Below are 23201 nucleotides of genomic sequence, written 5' to 3' on the forward strand. Positions count from 1 at the left end.
ACTCCTGTCAGAGAAGTGGAAAGTGCTTCTCATTTAATTGAACTTGCACCAAAATAGGCTGGGTGTTCCAGAGTTAAAAGTAACTAAATTAGCACTGACAGCTTATGGTTACCTCCTACTTGTGGAGCACCCCTGTCCACACTTCCGTCTGGAAATAATAAAATGAATTTTAGGAAATCCACTGAAATACATCAGTAAAATTTCAACTGGATCAACTATGAGCTGTAAGTTTTCTGAAGCAGATGGTCCATCTCTGGCAAGATTCTGGTTCCTGCTGAAATCTCTGGCTTGTGTGTTACTGTCAGAAATCAGGTGGAGTGGAGGAGGAGGTGGCAGGGAGCTTCCCTGTGCGTCAGCGCATCAGCCGCGCGCTGCTGCCCTGCAGTTCTGGGCGTGCTCTGCACACCCCACCCAGCTCTGCTTCTCTTCACATTTTTCAATAAGTACCTATAGCCTCACCTGGCTTTCATGCTCACAGAAAAGGTGAGCTCAAAATAAAGCTTTGCATCTACGTGTCTAGTATTTGAGGTCTGAAAATCCTAAAGAAAATGTAACTTTTGTCTTTTACCCTATTGGATTGTCATGGTGGTGTGAATAAAAATACACAGACCTTTTTGGTTGTGACCAAGGTCCAGATTTTTCATCCTGAGTATGTATCTCTGTGCAGAGTGATATATGCAGTTGTAATTATTTTGGAACCATTTCTCATGTCTGTCATTTGTATATTGACTTAGTTGTTTCAGTGGAACATTTGTCTTCTGAACCTGAGTGAGAATGAAAGCTTAAGCACAATCTTGTTTGTTTGTTTGTTTGGTGTTTGGAAGAGTAGCTGTTTTGAAAACATGACCTTTTTCCTGTGAGTCTTGAAGGTGGCTTGTAGCTTATCAAAAGATGAGTGCTAAACTACTAAAAATTTCAGAGTCTTATTTTTAATTAAAAAAAAATTATCCAGAGAAGACTGATGTAAATTTCAAAGTTGAAGAAATGTTGTTAGAGGTTATCATATGAGGTTGTAAGTTACCGCTTTAAAACATCAGTGTGCTAAATTCAAATTGATTTAATTTAGAAGATGTGTCTTGTTCTGAATTATCAGATAAAGTGTCTGCTTTTACTTTACAGACCATTGCAGAGAACAGCTTGAATATGTTCTGTTGTATTGTGCAACATGATTGTACTTCTCATAGGAAGGATGAAAAACTCCAGAGTTCTAGAGGATGTGTATTTTTTTCCCTTGTCCTTATTTTAGGAGAATGTTTGGCTAGTACAGTATTGTATTTGATCTCATCTGATGTAGATAGTCCAAAAATAATGTTTTATATAAGCTTTATGATTCTAGAAGTTTTTGAGTCCAAGGCAGTTTAATATTTTTTTTTCCTAAAGTTAAATGAATTTTGAAACAACCATGGTTTCAAGTAATAGAACTAGCTAGTGAACGCATTTTTTGTTGTGTAAAAGTAAGTTTTTTTTCTCCCCAACGTGCAAATGAAAGGGATAGCTCTTGTGAAAAATACTTGCTAAAATGTGTGAAGGGCTGTTTCAGAGAGAGGAAGTCTTCATGGGTCAGGGATGCTCAGCTGGGAGGAGATGGAGGAGGAAGGACTGGCAGCAAGGTCATATTCTGCAGAGCTTTCCATAAACCTGCAGCTTTTTCAATACATGCTGGATGTCTTAATCACTGACACTAAAGTCTTTTCTAGAAAAGCTTTGGATCAAAGAAAAGCTTTGAGTAAGCTGACATTTTTACTTCAAGCTTGGTTTGTACAAAGCTGGCATTTAAGAAAGCTTTCTTCTCAGGGTGAGGAGGATTCCTAGCATCGCTAAGTTGGCTAAAACATTTCTTTTTTCAAAGGCCAAAGGTTTACTTTATTGCTCATTTTTACATTTTACTTTGTTTTTCTTGATGAAGGGGACCTGCATTCCTAATGTAACAACCTGCAATGTGTGTAGAAGACCAGAGTGAAATGACATCAGTCTTTTACAAAATCAGAAGAGTAGAAGGTGTGTAAGTCATCCAGTGAAATAAAACATTATTAAGGCTAAATTTTGCTGTATGATGCAAACCTCCTGGTGAAGTCCACACATGTGGACTTGGAACAGAAGTTTGGCCTAGTTGAGGGTGTTGCTGTGAGTCAGTGTCTGATTTCCAACAGCTGGGAGAGGCCAATCCCTCCCTGTGTGCTCTGTGTTTGTGTCCTATCACCTACCTTAGAGTCACGGGATTTATTACATCTACTCCTATAAACAGTCTGGTTTTTAAATTGAGGCCTACATGACTCTTTTTCTTGCCTCTCCCTTTTCTTCATCAGTAATGCATGAAAATACAGCAAAGCTTTGATTTCGTTTTAGAGGAGCTGGGTTCTGTGTATTGGAAATACTGCCTGTTTGGAGGACAGCAAAGGTCTTGGCCAGCTTTATCGGTCTCTTGCAGCTGGTGCATCTTGCTCTGTGTCTTAAGCAATGAAAGTTCATGACCTCTGAGCAGCTCACTATATATAGACCAGGATCTGCCCTGGGAATTCTCCTGGCAGCCTGTCTGGTGCAGCCGTGGAGCAGCTCAGTGCCCAGGTGCAGGTGCTGTGTGTAACCAATTTGTGTGTGCAGTTGTTTGTCCCACTGTTGTGTGCTGGGCCTTTAATCTGTACGTGGCTGGGAGTTTCTCTAGGAAAAAGCCTGTGAAAACAGCTGTAGAAATCCTCTGCCAAGCTGAGGATTTCTCCTTCAGAAAGCACAGCCCCCTGTTCCTGGAAAAGAAGTGATGATGTTATTTAATGGAATATTTTCAATTGTGTAAGTGTACGTAATTATTCTTCTGAGTCAAAATAGAGTACACAGAGTACAAGAACAGTCTGAGAATCCAAATACAAAGACTTTGAGGTAGACTTCTTCAAGAACAGTAGTTTTGGCTTCAGGAGCAGGAGAGCAGGTTTCATATACAAGAGTGTGTGTGTGTGTGTATATATATATATGTATGTAGATATACACACAAGGTTGTTATTTTGATGCTTGCAAGCTTCTATCAGTCCAGACATCTCGATATTTAAAAAAGTATGGGGGTTTATAAAAAAAACTCATTTAAGTTATTGAAACTTCCATTGTATTTTTAACAGTGCAGTTGCTATTACAGGAAAACTGACAAAGTTAAATTAATTTATTTGAAGTGTTTTACAAAATACATGGATGGAGCCTTGTGTTCAAATGAAATGGTTTAAAACTTTGGTTTGTTTGTTGCAGCCCTGGCTGGGGAATTGTTAGTGTACGATATCTAAACCATATGCTAAACCAGTCAAAAAAAGATGCCATATTTTAGTCTCTTTCTATTCATCAAAGTATTTTCTTTTTTTCTCTACTCTGTTACAGAACATCATGCAAATTTTTCTCTGTAATGGAGTTTAAGACACAATCTCCATATACCTGCCTGTAGCCTTGGTTGTGTTCTGATCATTCAAAGCTAGCAAGAGATATTACAGCCACCTTCTTCTGTCTGCATTTGGGTAGGAAACCCATTGGAGAGATCCCAGGGGCTAAAAATCAACAGGTTTTCTGAAAGAAAAGTTGTGCACTTTCGAAGAGCCTGTTTTTTTTTCCCTCTACACTTTATTAGGCAGGTTTGTTGCTTATTCTTCTTAGTCTCAAGCATACTGTATGTGTTTTATAGGAATTAATGACAGAAAACAGAAGTTGCAGTATTTTTAAAAATACTGCTTTTCTGTGAACACATGAGCTGCACTAAGTGAACACGTGACACATAATTTTTTTCTATTTTAATTTAGTTTTTAGTCCTGTGTGAAACCTATTTTTGCCATGAGTTATGAATAATTCTTATGGTTCTGTGTATGTATACAATATAATTAGGCTGTTACACTGAAAACATTTTCAATGAGGCTCTGAAAGCACATAAAGAGCTAGGAACTGGAGGTTTCAAACTCTGGTTTGACTAAGTAGAGGATACTCTCTAATTTGTCTAGCAGAAGAGAAGGAAGATAATCACTTGGGTTTTACTGAGCTTGAAGGTATAATTCTAGGTGGAATATTATGGTGTGCTTGAGTATATTTCTAACATTGTCCCTGTGTGTGCAATTGTAGTAATTTCTCTGTACCTTCTGCCAAAATTGACTTTGTTACAAAGATGGCAATTTCTAATTTAGGCCACAGTATAAGTTATGACTGAAAACACCCCTGTTATATCGTTCTTATATTAATCCAAACTTCTGGAGATGCAAATTGAAGTGCTCTGAGCTCAAAAAATTAAATAGTTTTTACAATTTTACATGTGATATACTCACAACTTAGCCGAAAAGACTTGAAGGTTTACTTCTTGTTCAAAATAGGGCTTGGCATTGCCTCACTGATTTAATAGTTATTTTTTTACTGCTTTCTTTTCTGGTCAAGAAGACTAGCTGGTTTTGCTTCTCTCTTAATAAAATCTTCTGTTTGAATTTGGACGAGTGCAGACACGCCGTTAGAGATGGAAGCGATTTTGGAAGCCATGTAATGGGTTAGAGTTCAGTGTAGTGCTGTTAGCTGCTCCCTGTCACTGGGGGTGACAGGGGACAAGAGAGCTAAGGAAGTAAAAGGAGGTTTTTAGTGCATTAATGGATCCATTCTCAGGGCTTAGTGTGGGAAGCTGTGGCTATGTTGGTGGGTGCTGGTGCAGTTGGCTCTGGGAGGGGTTTGCAGTGTCTGGTTGGAAGAAATGCTGCTGTGGTAAGTGAAAGGAGTGTGCTTTTAAATAAGTGTTTTCCAAGAGCTGTCATCTCTATTTGCTTTAACCTCTTGGGATGCCTTCTATTTTCGCCTTCTGGCCAGGTATGGAAGTGATGGTGAATAATAAGCAAATGTAGGTGATGGAGGAGCAGAGTGGGTTTTGAGAAGCCAGAGTGAGAGGGGAGGTTGTGGTGCACCTGGCAGCTGCAGCTGGCAGGTGATTTTTTTGTATTTATACCAAATTCTGGAACTGGAAGTGAGATTGAGGGAGGAGTTTGAAAATGAAAAGAGTCCTCATTAAGTCACGAGTAAGGTTCTTTCATTAGAGTTTTTCTGTTATGGGCTTTCTTGACTACTCAGGAGTGTGGCAGTGAGATTCTGATTATACTGGGGCTATCCTCAAGCTTAGACTTGAGTGGAGTCATTGATTTGAAAAAGAGGATTACTGCTGATTTGTGAGGAGGAGCTGTTACTGTTGATCTCTGAACAAAACACGGATATGAATTAAAACGGCAGGAAAGATAAAATGTGGAGCTGGTACCAGTTAGCATTAGTTCTACCTTTATTTCCTGGTGAAGTCTCCAGGCAGATATGGTGGTAGGTTTTTTTCATCTTAAACACAGGAATACCCTACAGCATGCTCAGTCAGTAGCACTACAGCCATAGTAAACCTTAGTGTCAATTAAAAAAAATACCTTCAGAAGTAATGAAATACACTTGAAAACAAAACAAATAGTCCTTGAGAGTATTGTTTATAGAGGTGTAGTTTTAAGGTACTTCCTCTCCTTCACACTAACATCAAATGCTGCATTGGAGTTTGTGCCCTGGATTAGCAGCAATCAGAACCTTGAATTCAAAGAGAATTGCAGATCTGTTTTATTTAACCTTATAAAATAAGCATGATTATAGTAGTTGAATTTATATAGTGATTGTTCTTGAAGTTTCAGAAAAGCATTAGGCATGTTTAGAAAAGAGTGACTACATACTTAAATCAGTGCCACTAGAAGGAATTGAAATTATGCTCCTTCAAAAAAGATTGAGCAATTTGGAAAAGTAATAGCTAAATATTATTGCTACAAATTGTTCCCTGGAGATGAAAATAAGGCCTACTTTGGTTAAAGTATCTTGAAAAGTATTTAAGAGATAAATTAACAGGATGCCGTGATTATTTCCACATTGCTTTTGCAGATACTTACTGGAAACCAGTTCTCCTTGGTGGGTTTGACCTGGAGGTACCTGCTCATGTGTGCTAAACACAGATTCTGTTCCATGGGTGTCCCTTAGAGGCAGGATGGTGGAGTGGTGGGGTCTGGGGGTCCTGGCCTCGTGTCAGCCTCCTTAGACAGTGTAGAAAGCTCTGTCCATGAGAGGAGGACAAAGATGGGGAATATAGTTATAGTCTTGAGAATGGTTTTATAGAGCACAAGGGAAACTCCTAAACCTTTCACTATTAGCAGGGTTTTCCTACAACAGGAAAGCCAGTAGAAATGCTCCATATATCTATTCTGGTGTTGATTTGTAGGTGTTTTTCAACATTTGTCAGCTTGCCACTTTATTTTTTCCATTTACCACCTTGATCCAGCAGCCATAGGTGGCACGTTGCTCCTCCTCTACAGCAGACAGGGAATTGCTGTGCAGGCAGTGCCCAGCTGCTGTGTGTGCTGCCATGCAGGGAGTGTGGGGCATCTCCTCCCACGTGCACCCCACTTACAGCAACTGCAGAGGGGCAGTGAGATCTTGTGGGTACCCCTGTGCTTGGCTGACAGGGTTTAAAGCACCAGGGATGCAAAAGCTCTAAATCCTATCAAAAACATGCAATATCATAGCTGACCTAAATTGAGATTAATTTTTCTGTGATTCACATAACTTATGTGAACTTTGTGTCATGTACATAACTTGTGCATTCCTTTCACGTGGCTCTGCAAAGCTGTTTATATTGCAAAGTCCTACCCACCAATCCTTGAATTTGAAGCTCCCTGAGGAGTAAGACAGCCATGAGGACAGAAAATGGTATTTAAAATAAATGGGATTAAAATAAATCCCATGTAAAGGTTTTTTTTTGCAGTTTGGGCAGGACAGTGTTATTTGGTGCTCACAGCATGGGCATAATGGAGTTTAGAGATGCAGTGTCATATTTAACTTCTTCCCTTTAGCAAACTGAATGTAGTTGCTCACAGTGTAAGCTATCAGTAATTGTGGTGAAAAGTGTGTTCTTCTTTCAAAGCCAAATGTAAAGCTTTATTCTTCATTTAATGCTTATCAAATTTGGTTGCCACATGTGTTCTAGTGGCAGCACAAAGTAACTTTTCCTTTTTTGGAGGTGCCTTACTTGGTGCTTGTGTCAGAGTCCAGGCGCTGACCTGGACCTGCCCTTTGGTGGTGGCACCTCCTAGTGGTCACAGGGCTGTGTGCTGTGAGGAAATGTCACCATATCATTTGTTTTGACAGTGAACAATGTTCTCAGTGCAATATTTTTGAGATAGGCTGCCAGGAGACAGGTGCAATGTAGTGAGAAGCCCAGGACTTGGGGGTGTTGATCAGCAGCTGGGCTGACCATGAGCCCAGTATGTGTCCAGATGGTCCAGGAGGCCAGTGACATCCTGGCCTGTGTCAGCAATAGTGATGCAGGGCTAGCAGGACCAGGGCACTGATTGTCCCCCTGTAATGGCACTGGTGAGGCCAGTGTCCTGCTTTGGGCCCCTCACTGCAAGAGAGACCGTGACGGGCTGGAGCATGTCCAGAGAAAGGGAGCAGAGCTGGTGAAGGGTCTGAAACACAAGTCCTAGGGGGAGCAGCTGAGGGTTGTTTGGCCTGCAGAAATGGAGGTTCAGGAGAGACCTTATTGCTCTCTACAACTACCTGAAGGAGGCTGTAGCAAAGTGGGGGCCTGTCTTTTCTCCCAGGTAACAAGTGATGGGATGAGAAGAAATGTCCTCAGATTGCACCAGGGGAGCTTTAAATTGCATCTGAGGAAAGGTTTCTTCACAGTAGGGGTTATCAAGCATGAAGAGAGGCTGCCCAGAGCAGTGGTTGAGTCAGCATCCCTGGAGGTATTTAAACGATGAGTGGATGTATCACTGAGGGACGTGGCTTTGTGGTCAGCTTGGCAGTGCTGGGGTAACAGCTGAACTGATGATCTCAGAGGCTTTTTCCAACCTAAGCAATTCTGGGATTCTGTGCCTAGTCCTGCATTAGAGAAGGAGTCCCAGGCAGTGCCACAGGCTGGGCTGGGGACAGTGAGTGGGCGGGAGCCGGCCCTGCACACTGGCCGCAGGCACTGTCAGCAGGGCATATCCAGGACACAGAGGAGGGGATCATCCACCTCTGCTCAGCATGGTCCCTGTCCAATTCTGGGATGTCCTCAGGTCCCTTCCAATCTGAATTATTCCTTGACATGAAGCTATTGGGCATATAGAGATTCTGTTCTATTTAACAGGTGATGAAATGATGCAGTACATAGGAAAGTTGATTTAAAGCAATTAGTGATATGATTTCTCATGCATTGGTATAGATTACTTCTAGGTAAAGTGGATGAGTTAAATAAAAATCCCAGCCTTTCATGATGCATGAGGGTAATGTATTAATAGAAAGAACTTGCATATCCTTGTAGGGAAGGAAGACAGGAATTTTACTGCTACAGCAGACCTTGGACTACTTTCCTTACAGATGAGGAAATTACCACTTCATTTGATAGAAGCAAGGATTTAATATATATATTTGAAATTTTATGTAAACTGTGGAGTGTCTAACAGCCAAATTTACCATTTTTAATACCAACCTCTTGGCACTTGAAGCAAGATTAAGTAGTTCTTTGATGCTTCTTTTTTTGTACTCAGTAGTAATGCAGCACAACTCAATATTTAATAGCGTTCCAGCAGTTTACTGACCATATTAGTTCAATTAATAGGTTTTAGGGGACATTTAATTGCTGAAGTGGATGACTGTTTGGCTCATTTTTTGGCTATCAGGCTTCTGTACTGAGGACTGGCATTGATAGTGTAATGTGATTAATTTTTGAGTAAATTGTTGTTGAAACTGGGCATACAGGATGCATCTGCAAAGCCCAATATTACTTTTTTTTTTTTTTTTTGCTTCATAAATACTCTGTCTAACATTTCAGTGTGTCAGGAAGAGTGATACTTGCCATATGTTCAAATTCTGTCTTGGATGGATTTCTGGCAAACTAAAGCCCTTTTACCAAGGCTGGGAAAGCACTGGTGAGTGCAGAAGTGGAACAAGTTGCTTCAGTGATCAGGCTTCTGTGTTTTTCTCTTTTTCATAGCTGGTTCCTATCAAATCAGTGTGCATCCCTTGGTTAAGGACATTATGTATAATCTGGTGTGTTTGAAAAAGTCAAATCCTAGACCAAGCTCTCTTGTTACAGCATGAAGTGTCACCTGCCTGAATGTGTATTCCTCTTTCTCAGTAAAACAGAATAGCAAGAAATTAGCTTTAGTGTGGTGCCTCTTCAGAACAAAGGGCAGTTTTACAGGTTAAGGATCAAAAAGATGAAAGGGATAAGGCTTATTTTCTGCTGTACAACATTCAGCTGTTTTCTGTTGTATTCTGTAGCCCTTTTTTTCTTGATTTCATGGGATATTGGGCAAGTGTGTGTGAACGTGCTCTAAAATTTGTGTGAGGGGTGTGATTGCAGGTGGAGTGAGGTCAGAAATGGAAAAGATAACTGTCCCTTCAACTCATCACCTGGTAACTTAAGAGTTGCTACAGGTGTCAGTTGCTTTCTGAGCCTTTAGAAGGGCTGTTTTCATTTATGCTAAGTGTTTTTGTGGCTTGTGCCTTTGCCAAGACAGTGAATGCACTTACGTTGTACCAGTATTGCCACTGTCCGTGCTGCAGCATCCATGTACTTTAGAGAGCACAGTCAGCTTTGGAGCTGATTCTCTCACTGCTGCTCGTGTGTGTTATGCTGCAGATCTTTGGGCCTGAAATTCAAGGAGACAGATGATGGGATGGAGATGCAATTTAAACCCAGGGACTTGTTCTTGCTGGCTTCTCAGGCTGTGGAAGGTAACTGGAAGCCAGCTGACATTGCAAGCCTTCATGGCTGTCTTTTGGCACCCGACTGCTTGTTTGGATGGTTCCTGCCTGCAGCACCGGGCTAGACAGGGAAATGAATGAATTCACTGGCAAATTTTCAGTTATATTAGTTTTTTTTAACCATAGTTTCCTTTCAGACAGTGTTAACATGCCCAAGTGCCATATGCTGCTGAACAGACACGTCCAGTACACACCCCAGCCTGGTGATTTAGTTGGTTTTTATCTGTGTGTATTCTTGCCACAAAGGCTTTATCTGTTCTCAGAAAACTCAATCCAGTGAAGATAGCCACACACATGGCCTTATAATCTTGAATTCCAGATGGTTTTAAGCAGAAACAAATAATATATACTTACTTTCCCTTTATCACCTGATGTATAATTGAGAAGTTATATTTACATACTTGGATATGCTTCTTCTCAGTCCTTTGTCTTGGTGGGCGAGTCCGTTTTCCTTTGAGAATTACACTGAAATACCTGTGCACAACTGTCCAGCTGATAGTGGTTTTTAAAAATCATACAAGGATCTGTGTTAAAGCAAAAAGCTATAAATTATATCTAAATTTAAATAATTTCAGTGGGTCTTGATAGGCAATGGATAGCCCCTGGGAGCTCAGCTTGGCAAAGCCAATCCATTTCCCAAGAGTGTTGTGTGGTAAAAAACACATTGCCTATTTGGGCAAGAACAAATCAGAAAATACAGGAGTGTGGGGGGAAAAATACCTGTCTTACTTGATTTCCAGATGTGTAACAAATTGTAGTGGCAACTGGTCTGCACCCAGCTGAAGGGAAACACAGTTGGGAAATGTGGGCAAAGTTAGGAAGTACAAAGACCTCTTGGGGAGAGCTTGGTGTCCTCCCTCAGGGGTGTTCCCTGCATGGGCTTCAAGCAGCACATGAGAAATGACACACACACACTCCTCTGCCATGCCAGCTCCAAGTATGTAATTGTAGCCAGGCGATTAATGTCGTTTTTCTGATGCTTCAGGACATCCTGCTGGTGACAGGTGAGATCAAATCACAGTAGTGGGCACAATTAGTAAACACTAAGCATTGTTCATCAGGCTTTTAGGAGCCTGATTTTCTACTTTCTGTTAAATAGATTGCTACCTCTCAGAGGTTTGGCGCTGTCTTCTTGTGAGATAGGGACAAAGTATTCTAAAGAATAATCTTATTTACTGTTACTTTTAATGTTAAAAATATATTTTTGGAAAGGGTACATTTATGAAGACCAAAACATGTATTTAGATGTAAAGGAATAAGAAATCTTCCTATGCCATTAATAAGAACACATTGCTATTTCCATTCTGATTTCTAGATATTGTTTTCCACATATGGTCCTTGTTCGCATTATGTGGGAACATGAAATTGTTAGCTACAGAATGCTGAATGATACTACTTAAACTAATGGTTTTTTCAGTTTTTCCTTTGTGCTTTTTGGAAGTCATTTTGTATAATAAACAGAATGTGAATGGCTGCATTCTTGCTGCCTTTGTAATGTGCTCTTGCTTCCAGTCTCAGTGCTGGTGTTCACTTAGCAAATATTTAACTTCCATTGCTGAGGATTAGAAAATGTGGTGCACATGAGCTTAAATTATGAGTACCTTTATAATCATCATCAAGTTGAAGAGTTAAATGGGTGTAGACAGGAAACAGGAGATCTGACTTGCTTAGACTTGAGCTGAGTGATGCAATATTTAAATGAAGATATTATAAATCAGCTTTAGCGTTGCTTCTATCCTTGTATTCATTCAATGAACTGAACTTGCTGGTTCTTCTACATGAGCTAGTGACAAAGGCATCTATGCAGCTTTTTCAAAATAATTGTACTTTGCTAACTTACACATTGGTGGAGCAGTGAAGCTAATGAGTTCTCTATCACCACTTGCTTTTCTGTCTAAATGCATTGCAGATTTGGAGAGTGCAGTACCCTTTTACACAGTCATAGCAGTGAAAGAATATAAATGTAGCTTTGTTTTATTAATGAAATATGAAAATCTGATTCTACTATACAAATTCAGATTTTGAAACAACAGCATCATGTCTGACTAAATGGTAACTCTGAAGCAGGTTTCCTGAAAAACTTGTGGGAGATGTAAAAAATTTTTTTTCGTAGCTTTTTTCCTTTTTTAATTTTTTTTTACAGAAACTTGACTTTTATAAACTTGATTTACTTAGTTTTTTTTTTTTTTTCCTGTTTAATAGCTAGAAACCATTTTCCTTTTAACTTGTGTAAGCACCCTGTTGCAGGTGCCCTGAGCAGATTGCTGTGGGTAAATTGTGGTGGCAGTCACTTGTTTTTGACATCTCACCTGAGAGCCCCTCTCTGCGACCCAGAGAAGGTGATGCCAAAGGTGTTCCGGTGTCCTGAAGGAGTGACCAGACCACTTTGCCCCACAGACAAAGTTACGTCAACTCCAGTCAGCTCTGGAAATAGCAAATTTCCACTTTAGGAACTGGTCTGAGCCAAAACAGTGTATTTGACTGCTTCAGAAAATGTTTGAGGACTGTACTACTGCTATTACATAGGGAGCTGTGAATATCTGTTTACTGGCTGAGATTGAGAAATGCAGCTTGACCAAGCCATGAATACAGATGCACGCGTAACATCCATGTAGGAGTACTTACATTCCAGTCTGTGTCAAGTCTGGTTCACTTTCTTTCATATTTAGCAGACAGTGCATATGAGCTGACTCTAGTACAACATTGTGTTCATTTTAGATCACAGAACGGGAATTTAAATGTGAACATGTATGCAGTTTGGTTTTTTTCATGTTGTTTGGTTGAATAATATATAGAAATAATTGCTAAAACTTGGAACCATAAATGGCTGTGGTTTTTAATAACTTGGTAAAATCACTAGTTTCAATGTTGTTTTCTTCTTTTTTTGGTTTGTTTTTTTCCCCCAGTATAGTGTAACTAATCTCTGTACGATGTGAGTACTCCCTTCCCTCCTAGACCTCTCTTCCCTTCCAGTCCTCCCCCACCAATTCCTTGATTTATGCAAAACCTTTAATGGAGTAAAAGGGCCCCAAGAGAAGTCGGTTCTGATGTTTGGAGCGGGCTTTAATGAAAAGTTGCATTGTTATTTCATATTTACTTACCAAATCCCGCCAGAGTAAGTTCTTGCCAAACTAGTTTTATATATTTCTTGTCTGGTCTTGCTCATGTATTGTTTTGTATCAGGACCTTGTCTGACAGGAAAAGCGACCAGAGCAGTTCAGGCTATGGCAGTACTAATAGGTGATGCAGTAAAAATGAAGTCTATCTAAAACTTCTTATGCAATATTGAGAAACTTTTAAAGGAAGTAATTAGTAGAAGCAGCTTATATATCAAAGCTATTTTTAAGTAGATTGTGCATGCTGAAATAGCACCATAGTTATTTAGAAATGGGTGTTTCTGCTATTGATTCTGTAGTTGTGAATGTTTTTTACATTTGCCTTGGAGGTAGGAAACAGTTGTGGTAGCAAGCAAAAAACAAGGATACATGGATATTGAAGTTGTAGTTTCAGCTTGGGTGCTGTTTGTTTTGATGGATGTAGTCAGGTCACTGAGCCAGTATTGCAGTTACCTGTTTTTAATGTTTCCATTCTTCAGTAAGAAGATTAATTGTTGCAAACAAAAATGGTGAATTGGGTGACATATGAGGGATCAGGTGCTCTTAAAGCCCAAACTAAGTTTTCTGTCTGTGATTTTGCAGTGAAGGCTGGCTATGGTTCAGTTCTAGCTTAGCTTTGAGATGGAGAATCTCAGCAGAGGAAACCTGAGTCAAGTCCTTCAGGAGTGCAAGGTGCTTCACAGCTTGGCTGTTTGATTGTGTCTTCTAAATCTTGGTCTTTCCAAATGTGTTTCAGTCTTTGGTGTAGATATGAGAGGCAGAGGAGATTTTTTTTAATGGACTGGAGGATGAGGAAGGATTTTTTTTTTTTTTTAATCTGAGAGCAGAGTTTGCAAAGACTTCCCTTCAAACATGTTTGCTAAGAAATCTTGAAAGATTTCTGGTGCTCACAGGTGACTTTGTCCAACCCTGTCTGTGTTAGTGGAGTATTCAAACTTACAAGTTTATCCTTGTTGTTTGCATTATGTACCTTTTTTACAGAGCAGGTTTGTGTATTAACTGGCTATGTAGGCACCTCTACATGCATGACAGTATGAATAAGGTAATTAATTTTTAAATATTCCCAGATCTTTACTTTTAAAAAATTTGTTTTTAAAAAATATGCTAACTTATCTCCTGTAATATGCTACAACAGTAAGTCTGTTTAGAGAAAACCCACATACAAGAAATCCAGTTAATTGTATAAGTACTTGCTTAGAAGAAATGGAAGGTAATGATATTTAATACTTAAAGAAATCAGAGAAAAAAGTCTGTAATTTAACTTATGGAATTGCTAGCCTAATGACTGTAAAATGAAGTTCTGAAATCTGATCATCTAATGATGATGACATACGGCAGCTTTTAAGGAGGATGTACTTATACAAACAATGAAGTAAGTTTCATAGTACCAGATATCTCCAAATTATTTGACCTATGCATATATATCATTTGCAAATAGAGTTCTAGGATATTAAAGCTAAGATGAATATCTATGTTCTTTTGTGGAGCATGTTCTGTCAGGATTTAAATACGTATATGGATTTAAAGGAGTTCTGGTAGTCCCATTTCTTATCCTGTTCCACCTTTGAGAAATCAAAATATTTTCAAGCCTTTTAGGGTGGAGGTTATTTATTTATTCATGACTTCTATTTTTAGTGTGGGTGGGTTTTTGTTCGGTTCAGGTTTGGCTTTGGTGTGATGTTTTTATTATTTTTGTTTGTTTGTTTTGTCACTTCTAGACACCATACCTAAACAGACTCATGCTAGTTGCTATTTTTAGGAAGTCAGGAACTTTGCAAGTGGATGCAATTTTGATGGTCCTCCCAGCAGAAACTTTGTGCAGCCATGACTTCTCAGTGAAAAGCAAGGGAGCTCTTCTACAGTGAGACACTGAACAACAGCCTGGGGCGTTGGGGGGTGTATTTGAGAAGCAGGATTATGGAGCATGATCAGGCCAGGTGGTTACAGGGCAACTTTCCCCCATTAGGAAACAAATCCTTTAAGAATAGCATGTCAAGTACTAACCAGCACTTGGGTCATATGCTGGAGACACTTTGTGGACACAGCCTTGCTCCCTATGGCTTTCTTTGCTATCAAAAGTAGTAATAAAGACTGTAAAGCCAGTCCTCCCAGTTACTGATAGACACCTGTATAAACACAAAGCCACACACACACATTTGTATGCATATGTGTGTGTGTGTATGTGTATATGTATCTGTGTGTATATATGTTTTTTTATTTCAAATGTGAAAGTGCTCTTAGTACAGGTTTTAGATATTCCATTTACCACCTCTAGTGAAGGACAGGTGGAAAGCGATTTGATGGCGTTTAAATGTTGGTTTATGCCTTTTATAGCTGTTCTGTAAAACCCTCACATCTTTTACAGCTGCATGTAACCTTTTGTGCCTGTTGACCACAGTCTGGCATGCTTTATTTTGTGGACAATGTATTTTTCTTCCTTTTATGGAAGGAATATTGGGAATGTAATGTGCAGTAATATTTGGAATATGTCAGAGTCCTATGTGTCAGTGATGGGATTGTGACTCATGCAGATCTGATAGAAGAGGGAAGACTACATATCTAGTCTGAGGCAATTTGAATAAAGAACTTGGGCTTGGTATCTCAATTTAAATTTATTTACAGAAATATGACCTAAATAGATGTTTGATGTCAAGAATTTGCAGGACTGTGATGCTGACTATATGGTGGAATAACATTTTCCTGTTGACATGTGATAATCTGATACTATTTTCTTCTTTTATGCAGGATCCAAACTACTGGATACAAGTCCATCGACTGGAGCATGGGGATGGTGGGATCTTGGATCTTGATGACATTCTTTGTGACGTAGCTGATGACAAAGACCGTGTAAGTACCCATGGCTACAAAAGCAGCATGGCACAAACTGCACATCAGAACATCAGTGGTGTGTGTTTCCTGTATGTGTCCCAAAGTGGGAGCCAACACAGAGATTTTACATGTTTTTTATGTAGTTTGCCTGACAGATGTGAGAAATTGGTTACTGTCAGGGTTTTTCTTTTAATTGAAATCATGGGCTTTGCATCCTTTCTGGTTCTTTAACATTTCAGATAGGAAAAGGAGGTTGCAAGGATGAAAATACCTCAAACAGTGGAAAATAAATGTGCAAAAACTAAGTTGATATTGTAGCTTTGTGTTACCAGTTAAATATGTGCAAAAAACCCTGCTGGTTTTAAACTATTGAGTGTTGGCTTTTTTTTTTTTCCAAAAATTGTTTTTGGAGGAATTGCTAGTTACAGAGAACTTGAGACAGTAATTGCACACTGCTGAGCCTTGAGTGCTTTTATTCTTTTTTAAGTAGTGATTTAGATCACAGTCAACTAAGAGGCCTTTTGTTTATTGGCTATTTGTTGAAGTTATAGGTACAAGTATCTTTGAATTACTTGTTCAAAAAAATGTGGGTAAGAAACACTGTGGCAAACTGTGAAGTCATGTAAATATGGTACTTTTCTCTAGAAAGCTGAAGCTCTTGAAAGCATCTGAGCCTGATACAGACTTCAGTCTGGAAGCATGTTTCAGGACCACACTCTTTCACAGACAGTATCTTTAATTGCGTCTGTTAGAACAGGCACTGTCAAGGCTCCTTGAAAAGTGGCCAAATGATGACTCTTAGGCTAATTTTTCAGAAATACATACTTTGCCTGTAGTTATTTCTTGTGACGAAACTTAATTGACATGGTTATTTCAACCAGGACTTTAGAAAGAAAAATTATGTGAGGAGTCTTGGGACATGAAGACTCCTCACTGTCTGAAATGCTGGGATTACTCAAGCTGTATAGAGTAACAGTGCTGAGTTTTCAGGAATTTCTTCCATAAAAATAGTGCCCAGATAAGATTTCATGAAAAGCTAATTAAAACCTCTAGCTGGTTATCTCATAGTGAAGTGCTCAGCTGTGTGATTAGTTTAGCTTTTGCTTACAGGCCTTGAGGAGGCTGGTGCAAGTTGTCACTAAATATAAATATTTATATATATATACACACACAGAGACTTATTTGGATAATGCACTTCTTAGCTCCTCATGTGCTCTTCCCCTCAGAAGTTTGAATTCTGGTGACTTCAAGACCTTATTCTTTGGCTCTTACCTTGCCTTGCTGCCTTCAAGTGGGGTAATTCCTCACAGTGAAACTCTGTGGGTGTTTTTATGTGCGTGACTAATAGCTGAAAAACTGATTGCAATTGAAGCAAGCAAAGTCATTATTACAATATTGTTTTTGTGTATAGATGGACAAGATACTTAGCAATTAGTAATATTTATCTCTGCATTTGCCAAGCTCATCTCTACTGATGGCACCTACGAGTTAAATTTCATTTTTTTAAAGGACCTTGCAGCATTGATTAGGAAGGTGCAATATAAACATGCACTGTGCTATCCTGGTTTATATCCTTGAATTAGTCATTCTCACTTGACCTTCAAGTTTGGGTCTTTTCACGTATTTTGGTCATTAGTCATTGGTTTTTTGTTTCCTGTGGTGTGTTTTTACAGCTGACCTTCCTGGCTTCCTTTAGTTTTGTGTTGTTACTTTACCTCCATAGCAAGTGTATCAACTGGTTTTGTGTTGCTATACACTAATACACTTCTCATTTAATGCCAGGTTTGGAATAGATCTCCAGTTAGGGTTATTTTGTATCTTATCTGTACACTTAAGCATACTTTATAAAAAGGCATTTAAACAGATGGTGTCTAAACATGTAATTAAATGATTACTGAAGTCTGTAGGATTAGCTGTGCTTAAAATCAAACATTTTCCTATATGTCTCTTTTTTTTAAAAATTGGGACAAAAACTAGGATATTGGAAAACTGAACACTTAGTGTTTTAGTGTTCATTTTCATAAGGAACTTCCTTACATTCTTGAAGAGAAGTTTGTTGTGTTACTTACTACGTGACATCTGTATTTTTGAAAATCAGTTTGCTCTTACCATGGTTCTTTAGACTTAAGGATCAGTGATAAATGTAATTTTTGTCTTTGGTGGTGCTTTATGCTGTAATTGTGCAGTGTCATATCAGCACAATACTGAATACAGAGCAGCAAAGGACCACTTGTCCTCTTGATAGATTTATTGCTCTGTATAGTCAACTGCCATAGTAAAATAAAACACTTAAGTGATGTGAAGAATATATTTACTCCTATTCCACTGTCTCCATGGAGAAAATGTTTTGTCCTATAACAAATACAAAGACCCTTAGAGCAGCTGTTCTGAATGGAATGAGAGAAGTATCTTTGATGGCGTCCTTCACATTAAAATGCAGCATGCTAGGGTGACTTTATTTAGCTTCTTCTGTCCCTATAGTTTGTAATTCTCTTGTCACTTACTAAAACAGAATGGATGAGTAAGGGTTAGCCCTTTCAGTTGCTTTCTGGAATAATTTGTGATGCTCAGTGTTGTTCCTCCTTAAAAAAAAAAGGAGTAAAACATGGAACAAACTACATGGAAAAACTGATTTTGCTAAGCTGTTTGTTCCTTTGTTTCTGAAATAGCTTTACTTAAGCCCTTTAACTTAGTTCATTGAGGAAGTGCATAAAGCACTCTAACTTAGCCAGCATAAGATTGGGCATTTATATTACACATATCACTGTGTGTTAAGTTGCTTGGTTAATGCAGTTAAAGGTAATAACATTATAATAAAAAAATTAAATGCTCATTTGAATATTTTTTAGAAAACTTGTTAATATTTATTGAAATGTATTTTTTCCAAGTTTTACTATGGAAATATGGATAGTTTTCAAATATGGAAACAGAAATGTTTTTTACATTTATATCTCTGTGTATACCTGAATACAAATGGACTGACTTGTTACTGTTTGTGAAAAATATTTGGCTACAGGAAACAAGATCTTATTTTCAGCTAGCATTTAGTCAGCTGTGTAACCTACTTCCATTATTTTAAAAATACAGGTTTCTTGTGTGTGTAGTGATTAGACCAATGTTTTAAAGATAGGTTAATAACCTGTTTTGTTTGGATTTCTGTAACTTGCAAGAGTAGCCCTCTCCATGAAGACTCTCAAAAAGCATATGTCATCTTGATAAGTTTCCAACTTGATGATAGCATACTTGATGACTTCAGTTCAGTTTTTAGTAGGCAGACATTCTCAGCAGCAAAAAACCCAACAAAACCATTTTTAACTGTTTTTTCTTCAGCTAGACTGAGGCATGTAGACACTTTGGGTAATTCTTATACTTTGGATGTAATATGGAAGTTCTTATTTTGAGATCTCACAGACCCTTGTTTATCAATGAAAAAATATTGAGAAAACCGTGGTGTAATCTCATTAAAAAAAAAAACAACAACCAACAAACCCAAATTGTGTGTATGAATATAACTTGCTCCCATTTGAATTCTCAGTGAAATAGTAATTTATATTTTGAACAACTTGAAAAAATAATTTGTTTGCAATTATATGTAATTTTTAATGAATAGAAATGCTCAGACTGTTGCTCAGTGGGAAGCTTTAGAGATCAAGATGTCTGTGTTTGGTGTAGCTATATTGCTGAGAAATCAGAGTTTTTCTTCCTGAGAGAGCAAGGATCTGCCTTTGATCATCACAACCAGTGCCTGTTAGCTGGGCAAATAGAGCTACTTTGAAACAATGTAGGTGTGAACCTAATGTCAATTATTCCTAAATTTGTTTGCTCCAATATACTTATTTTTGCCAAGTTAATGTGGGATTAACAGCATGTAAATCCTAAAGGCCTTGGCATCTTATAAATTCCTTTATCACTGCTAAATTCAACACTGGTTCTTAAAAATAACCACAGTAATTTGGTATATGCTCAGATTTACAACCTGGCTTTATTTCTCTAATTTATTTTTATTTTCTAAGGCAGGCATGGGCCTTCTTTGCTTAACATTTTCAAATATTCAGTCAGCTCTTCACCCTGCACAATTCATGCTTACACCCACTGTGTGCAGTGATAAAAACCAGAGGAATATGGTTTGGTCTGGATTGGAGTCTCCTGCTTCCCACAGTGTTTGTGTGTGTGCTGCTCTGTCTGGCCCAGGTCACTGGAAGTTCAAGGTGATGTTGGTGCTTAGTGCTGCTTAGACAAACTTTGAACCTCCCAGAAAGACACACAAGTTGTTGGTTTGAGTGGAATACTTCTGGTGAGAATGGGATGGAGATTAATTTCATGGATCTGTGTTGAAATGGAATTTGTAAACAGTCGTGAACTATAGTTAACTGTGTTAAGTAAGCAAACTGCAGCTGAAATTCAGTGAAATCAATTGTGCTTCATTTGCATCTGCTTTTAAGAGACCTACAGAGATTCTGTTAATATTATTATGAAGTTAGTGCCTGCTTGCTTGAAATGTGAAGACTTGTAGTGGGAAAAAGTCATTGGGCAGCTTCTTCACATAATGTGAAGGCATATTAGGACCTTTTCCCAGTGTAGTGGAAAGGAAATGAACTTTTGGGTTTTGTGTTAAAACAGATGGTCAATTCTAAATAATACTGTTGTTTTGTTTACTTCCTCTTGGAAAGCTCTCTTGAGTTAGAGAGGCATGTGATACACAAAATGTGGTTTGGAAAGGATGACTGTATTTTGTTTGTAACAAATGTTAACTGGGAGCCTACACAGAAATAAGGCTATTTTGAGCAAATGCATTATAATGTTAAGGTTAAAGGCTAGCTAGGGACTGAAGGGCTGTGATTACAGTATCCTGCTGCTATTGATTCTTGCTTTCTCACTCTTATTTTTTGGGCCAGTTATGCAAGACCCCATTTTTGTAGTAAATTCAGGGTAGGCCTGTGACAGCAGGAATCTGTTAGAAGGAATGAGATTTTGGTAACCCTGTGCCTGTTCATTCACTCAAAAATCTTCAAGAGCTTTTGAAGTCAATGAAAGCTGTGCAGTTAAAGTTGTTATCTTTAGATTTCCATCATTACATAATCAGAATACTCAAAGTAGTGTTGTTTATTCTAAATTCTGTGTGTCTCTGCCTCATTTAAGCAAACATGCAGCAGAATTTACATGTGATTTCTCTTTGATTCTGCAAGTTAAGAATACAACCCTAAAATCATGAGTAGAGAATAACTCTTTGTGCTTCTTGTTTCTGCCATTAACAGATTAACAACCTGGACTGAATGAAGAAACAAGTTCTCCAGGTCCCATGCAGCAAATCTGACTGCAAAACCTTAAAATGCCCCAAAAAATTGTTCGGAAATATGATTTGCAGTACTTACCATACCATAATTGGAATACCCTTTTTCCCCTCAAAACCTTTCTATCAAATTAATTTTCAACTATATCCATTATTATCTTCTGCCACACTGTGCAGCTTCTCTCTTCTTGTTCTGTGTCTTCATTCCCAGTATCCCAGGAAAACAGATGACCTTGAAACAATTTGTTGTTACTCACAAGTGACTTGGCAAAAGACATTTTGAGCATAAGGCATTCTTTTCTTGTAACAGCTTAAAATAACTGCTTGAGCCACCGAGCTTGGGAAAGTATTGATACTGGGAAAGAAACCTGTCATATAACAACCCCATGATTATTTTCTGTTAAACAACTTCAGTTTTTGAACAATGGGCTCTTGATGGCATCTGCTGTTTGGCAGTGGTTTATGTTTTAATTATGCTTTTAGAGATTGACATTTTGTATTACTGAAATTCTGAAAAATTGGTAAAACCAGAATGTGTCCATTTAAACCAGGTGTTTTTGCATTAACACTATTGACTCAATGCTGGCATGGCCACATGATGATTTTTAGGTCTGTCTTGCTGATGAATTTAAAGTAGAAATTCAAAGTATTTACACAGCCTTTATTCCCAGCTGCTATTTAATAAAAACAGATTTGAAAGTAACATACTCAAAATATAAATATTATCTTCAGTCAAAGAATGGTATTTAAATGCTTGTAATATTTCTAATAGCCAACTAAAGTTTAATTTCACAGTGTTCGTGGATGAGACTAATAGATAGTCATATATCCAGGGAAGTGAGGAAATAAAGGTCATAAATCATGAATAGTGGAATATGCATTTTTCAATCCATAAGAGATATTAGATGTAGCTAAAGTTGTCTCCTAAGTGTTGTCCTTAATTTTTACCTCTTTCAGCACTGTTCTTCAAATTGTTGATCTCATCATCACTTAGTTTTTCCTAGCTATGTGGTGACAGCATTTTCATTCATGATTTGCTGTGTATTTTTGAGAAAAATTGCAATATTGCAATTCCTTTCCTGTAATACTGAAACAGTTGTATTTTTGCACTAAGAACTCTCATGTAGGAGAGGACTGACATTTGTAAATCCATAAATCAGTTTCCAGGGAGATCTGAAGAGCTGCAGGTAAATCTGACTTCTGAAAATTGAATTTTTTGGTAAAAACTGTTCTCTGAGGAATAGCAGGCTCATGCATGAATATGATATACTGGGGAAGATCTTGACAGTATTGTCAAGAAAGTAATATTTCACAGTATTATGCCTGTTTTCTCAGCAGAAAGACAGACCTGAGCAACAGTGACTGGGTTAGCACAGTCAAAAACACCACAGACTTGGCACAGAATAAGAGGAAGAGTTTTATGGATATGTAACTGGCTTGAAGATGGAAAGTAAAGCATGTATTGTTCAATATGTTTGCAATTGTTCTGAAAGAAGAGAGGAAGATTTGAATACTGGAGTGACAAATTCCATTATTGTGTGGGAAACCACACATGGATGGTGAATGCTGCTCACGAAGAGTTGCAGAAGCATCCAGGGAGTAGACAATTACATGGTGGATGTAATATCATTTTGGCAAAGGTGATGTGCTTTAGGAGAGATACTGCTTTAACTGAATACAGAAACTAATGAGTTCTGAGCTTGCTCTTAGTTTGGGAGAATGTTTCTGATTTTGTAATATATCTCTGGACACAGTGGCTTATGTGCAAGGCACATAACCAGGTCTCAGAAGGCTTCCAGCAGTTTGCCCTGTCTCTGTCTCTTGCCCAGTGTTTTCATCCCAGTGCTGCTGCTTGGCTCATAAGAACTCTGGCAGATTTGTTCACTCAAGCGGCAGAAGACTCTTCCTTGCAAAACTGAGTATTTTTCTGCTATTTCATGAATATTGTAAATTCCCCAAAGGACCTGGCAAGGTGAGGAGGAAAGGGAGAGGACTTTGCAGTTGGGAGTAGTTGAGGTATGAAGGAAGAAGAAGAATGGGAACATGACTGGGCTGAGACCTTGTTTTTCAGTGGTGCCTATGGAGCTGCTGGAGTGGTCTCTGTGGTGCAGCATGGGGTGGTAGGATCTCTCTGCTGTGTGTGCTGCTGATGAGCCCTCTGCTTCCTCCAGCACCAAACCAAGCAACCAAAAATGATTTTGTAG

At 38.5% G+C, this 23201-nt stretch overlaps 1 protein-coding gene across 11 annotated transcripts in view; it reads left to right on the top strand.

Moving 5' to 3' along the window:
* The window catches only part of PARD3 (par-3 family cell polarity regulator), a 444905-nt gene that overhangs the window by 32071 nt on the left and 389633 nt on the right, over positions 1-23201 (top strand). For all 11 annotated transcript variants that reach the window (XM_030943492.1, XM_030943497.1, XM_030943503.1 and 8 more), the window contains exon 2: positions 15624-15725. In XM_030943492.1, coding sequence (XP_030799352.1) covers positions 15624-15725 — 102 coding nt within the window. The remainder of the gene's footprint in view (positions 1-15623; positions 15726-23201) is intronic.

The sequence above is a fragment of the Camarhynchus parvulus genome, chromosome 2 (assembly GCF_901933205.1).
Source record: "Camarhynchus parvulus chromosome 2, STF_HiC, whole genome shotgun sequence".
In the NCBI taxonomy this organism is placed as follows: Eukaryota; Metazoa; Chordata; class Aves; order Passeriformes; family Thraupidae; genus Camarhynchus; species Camarhynchus parvulus.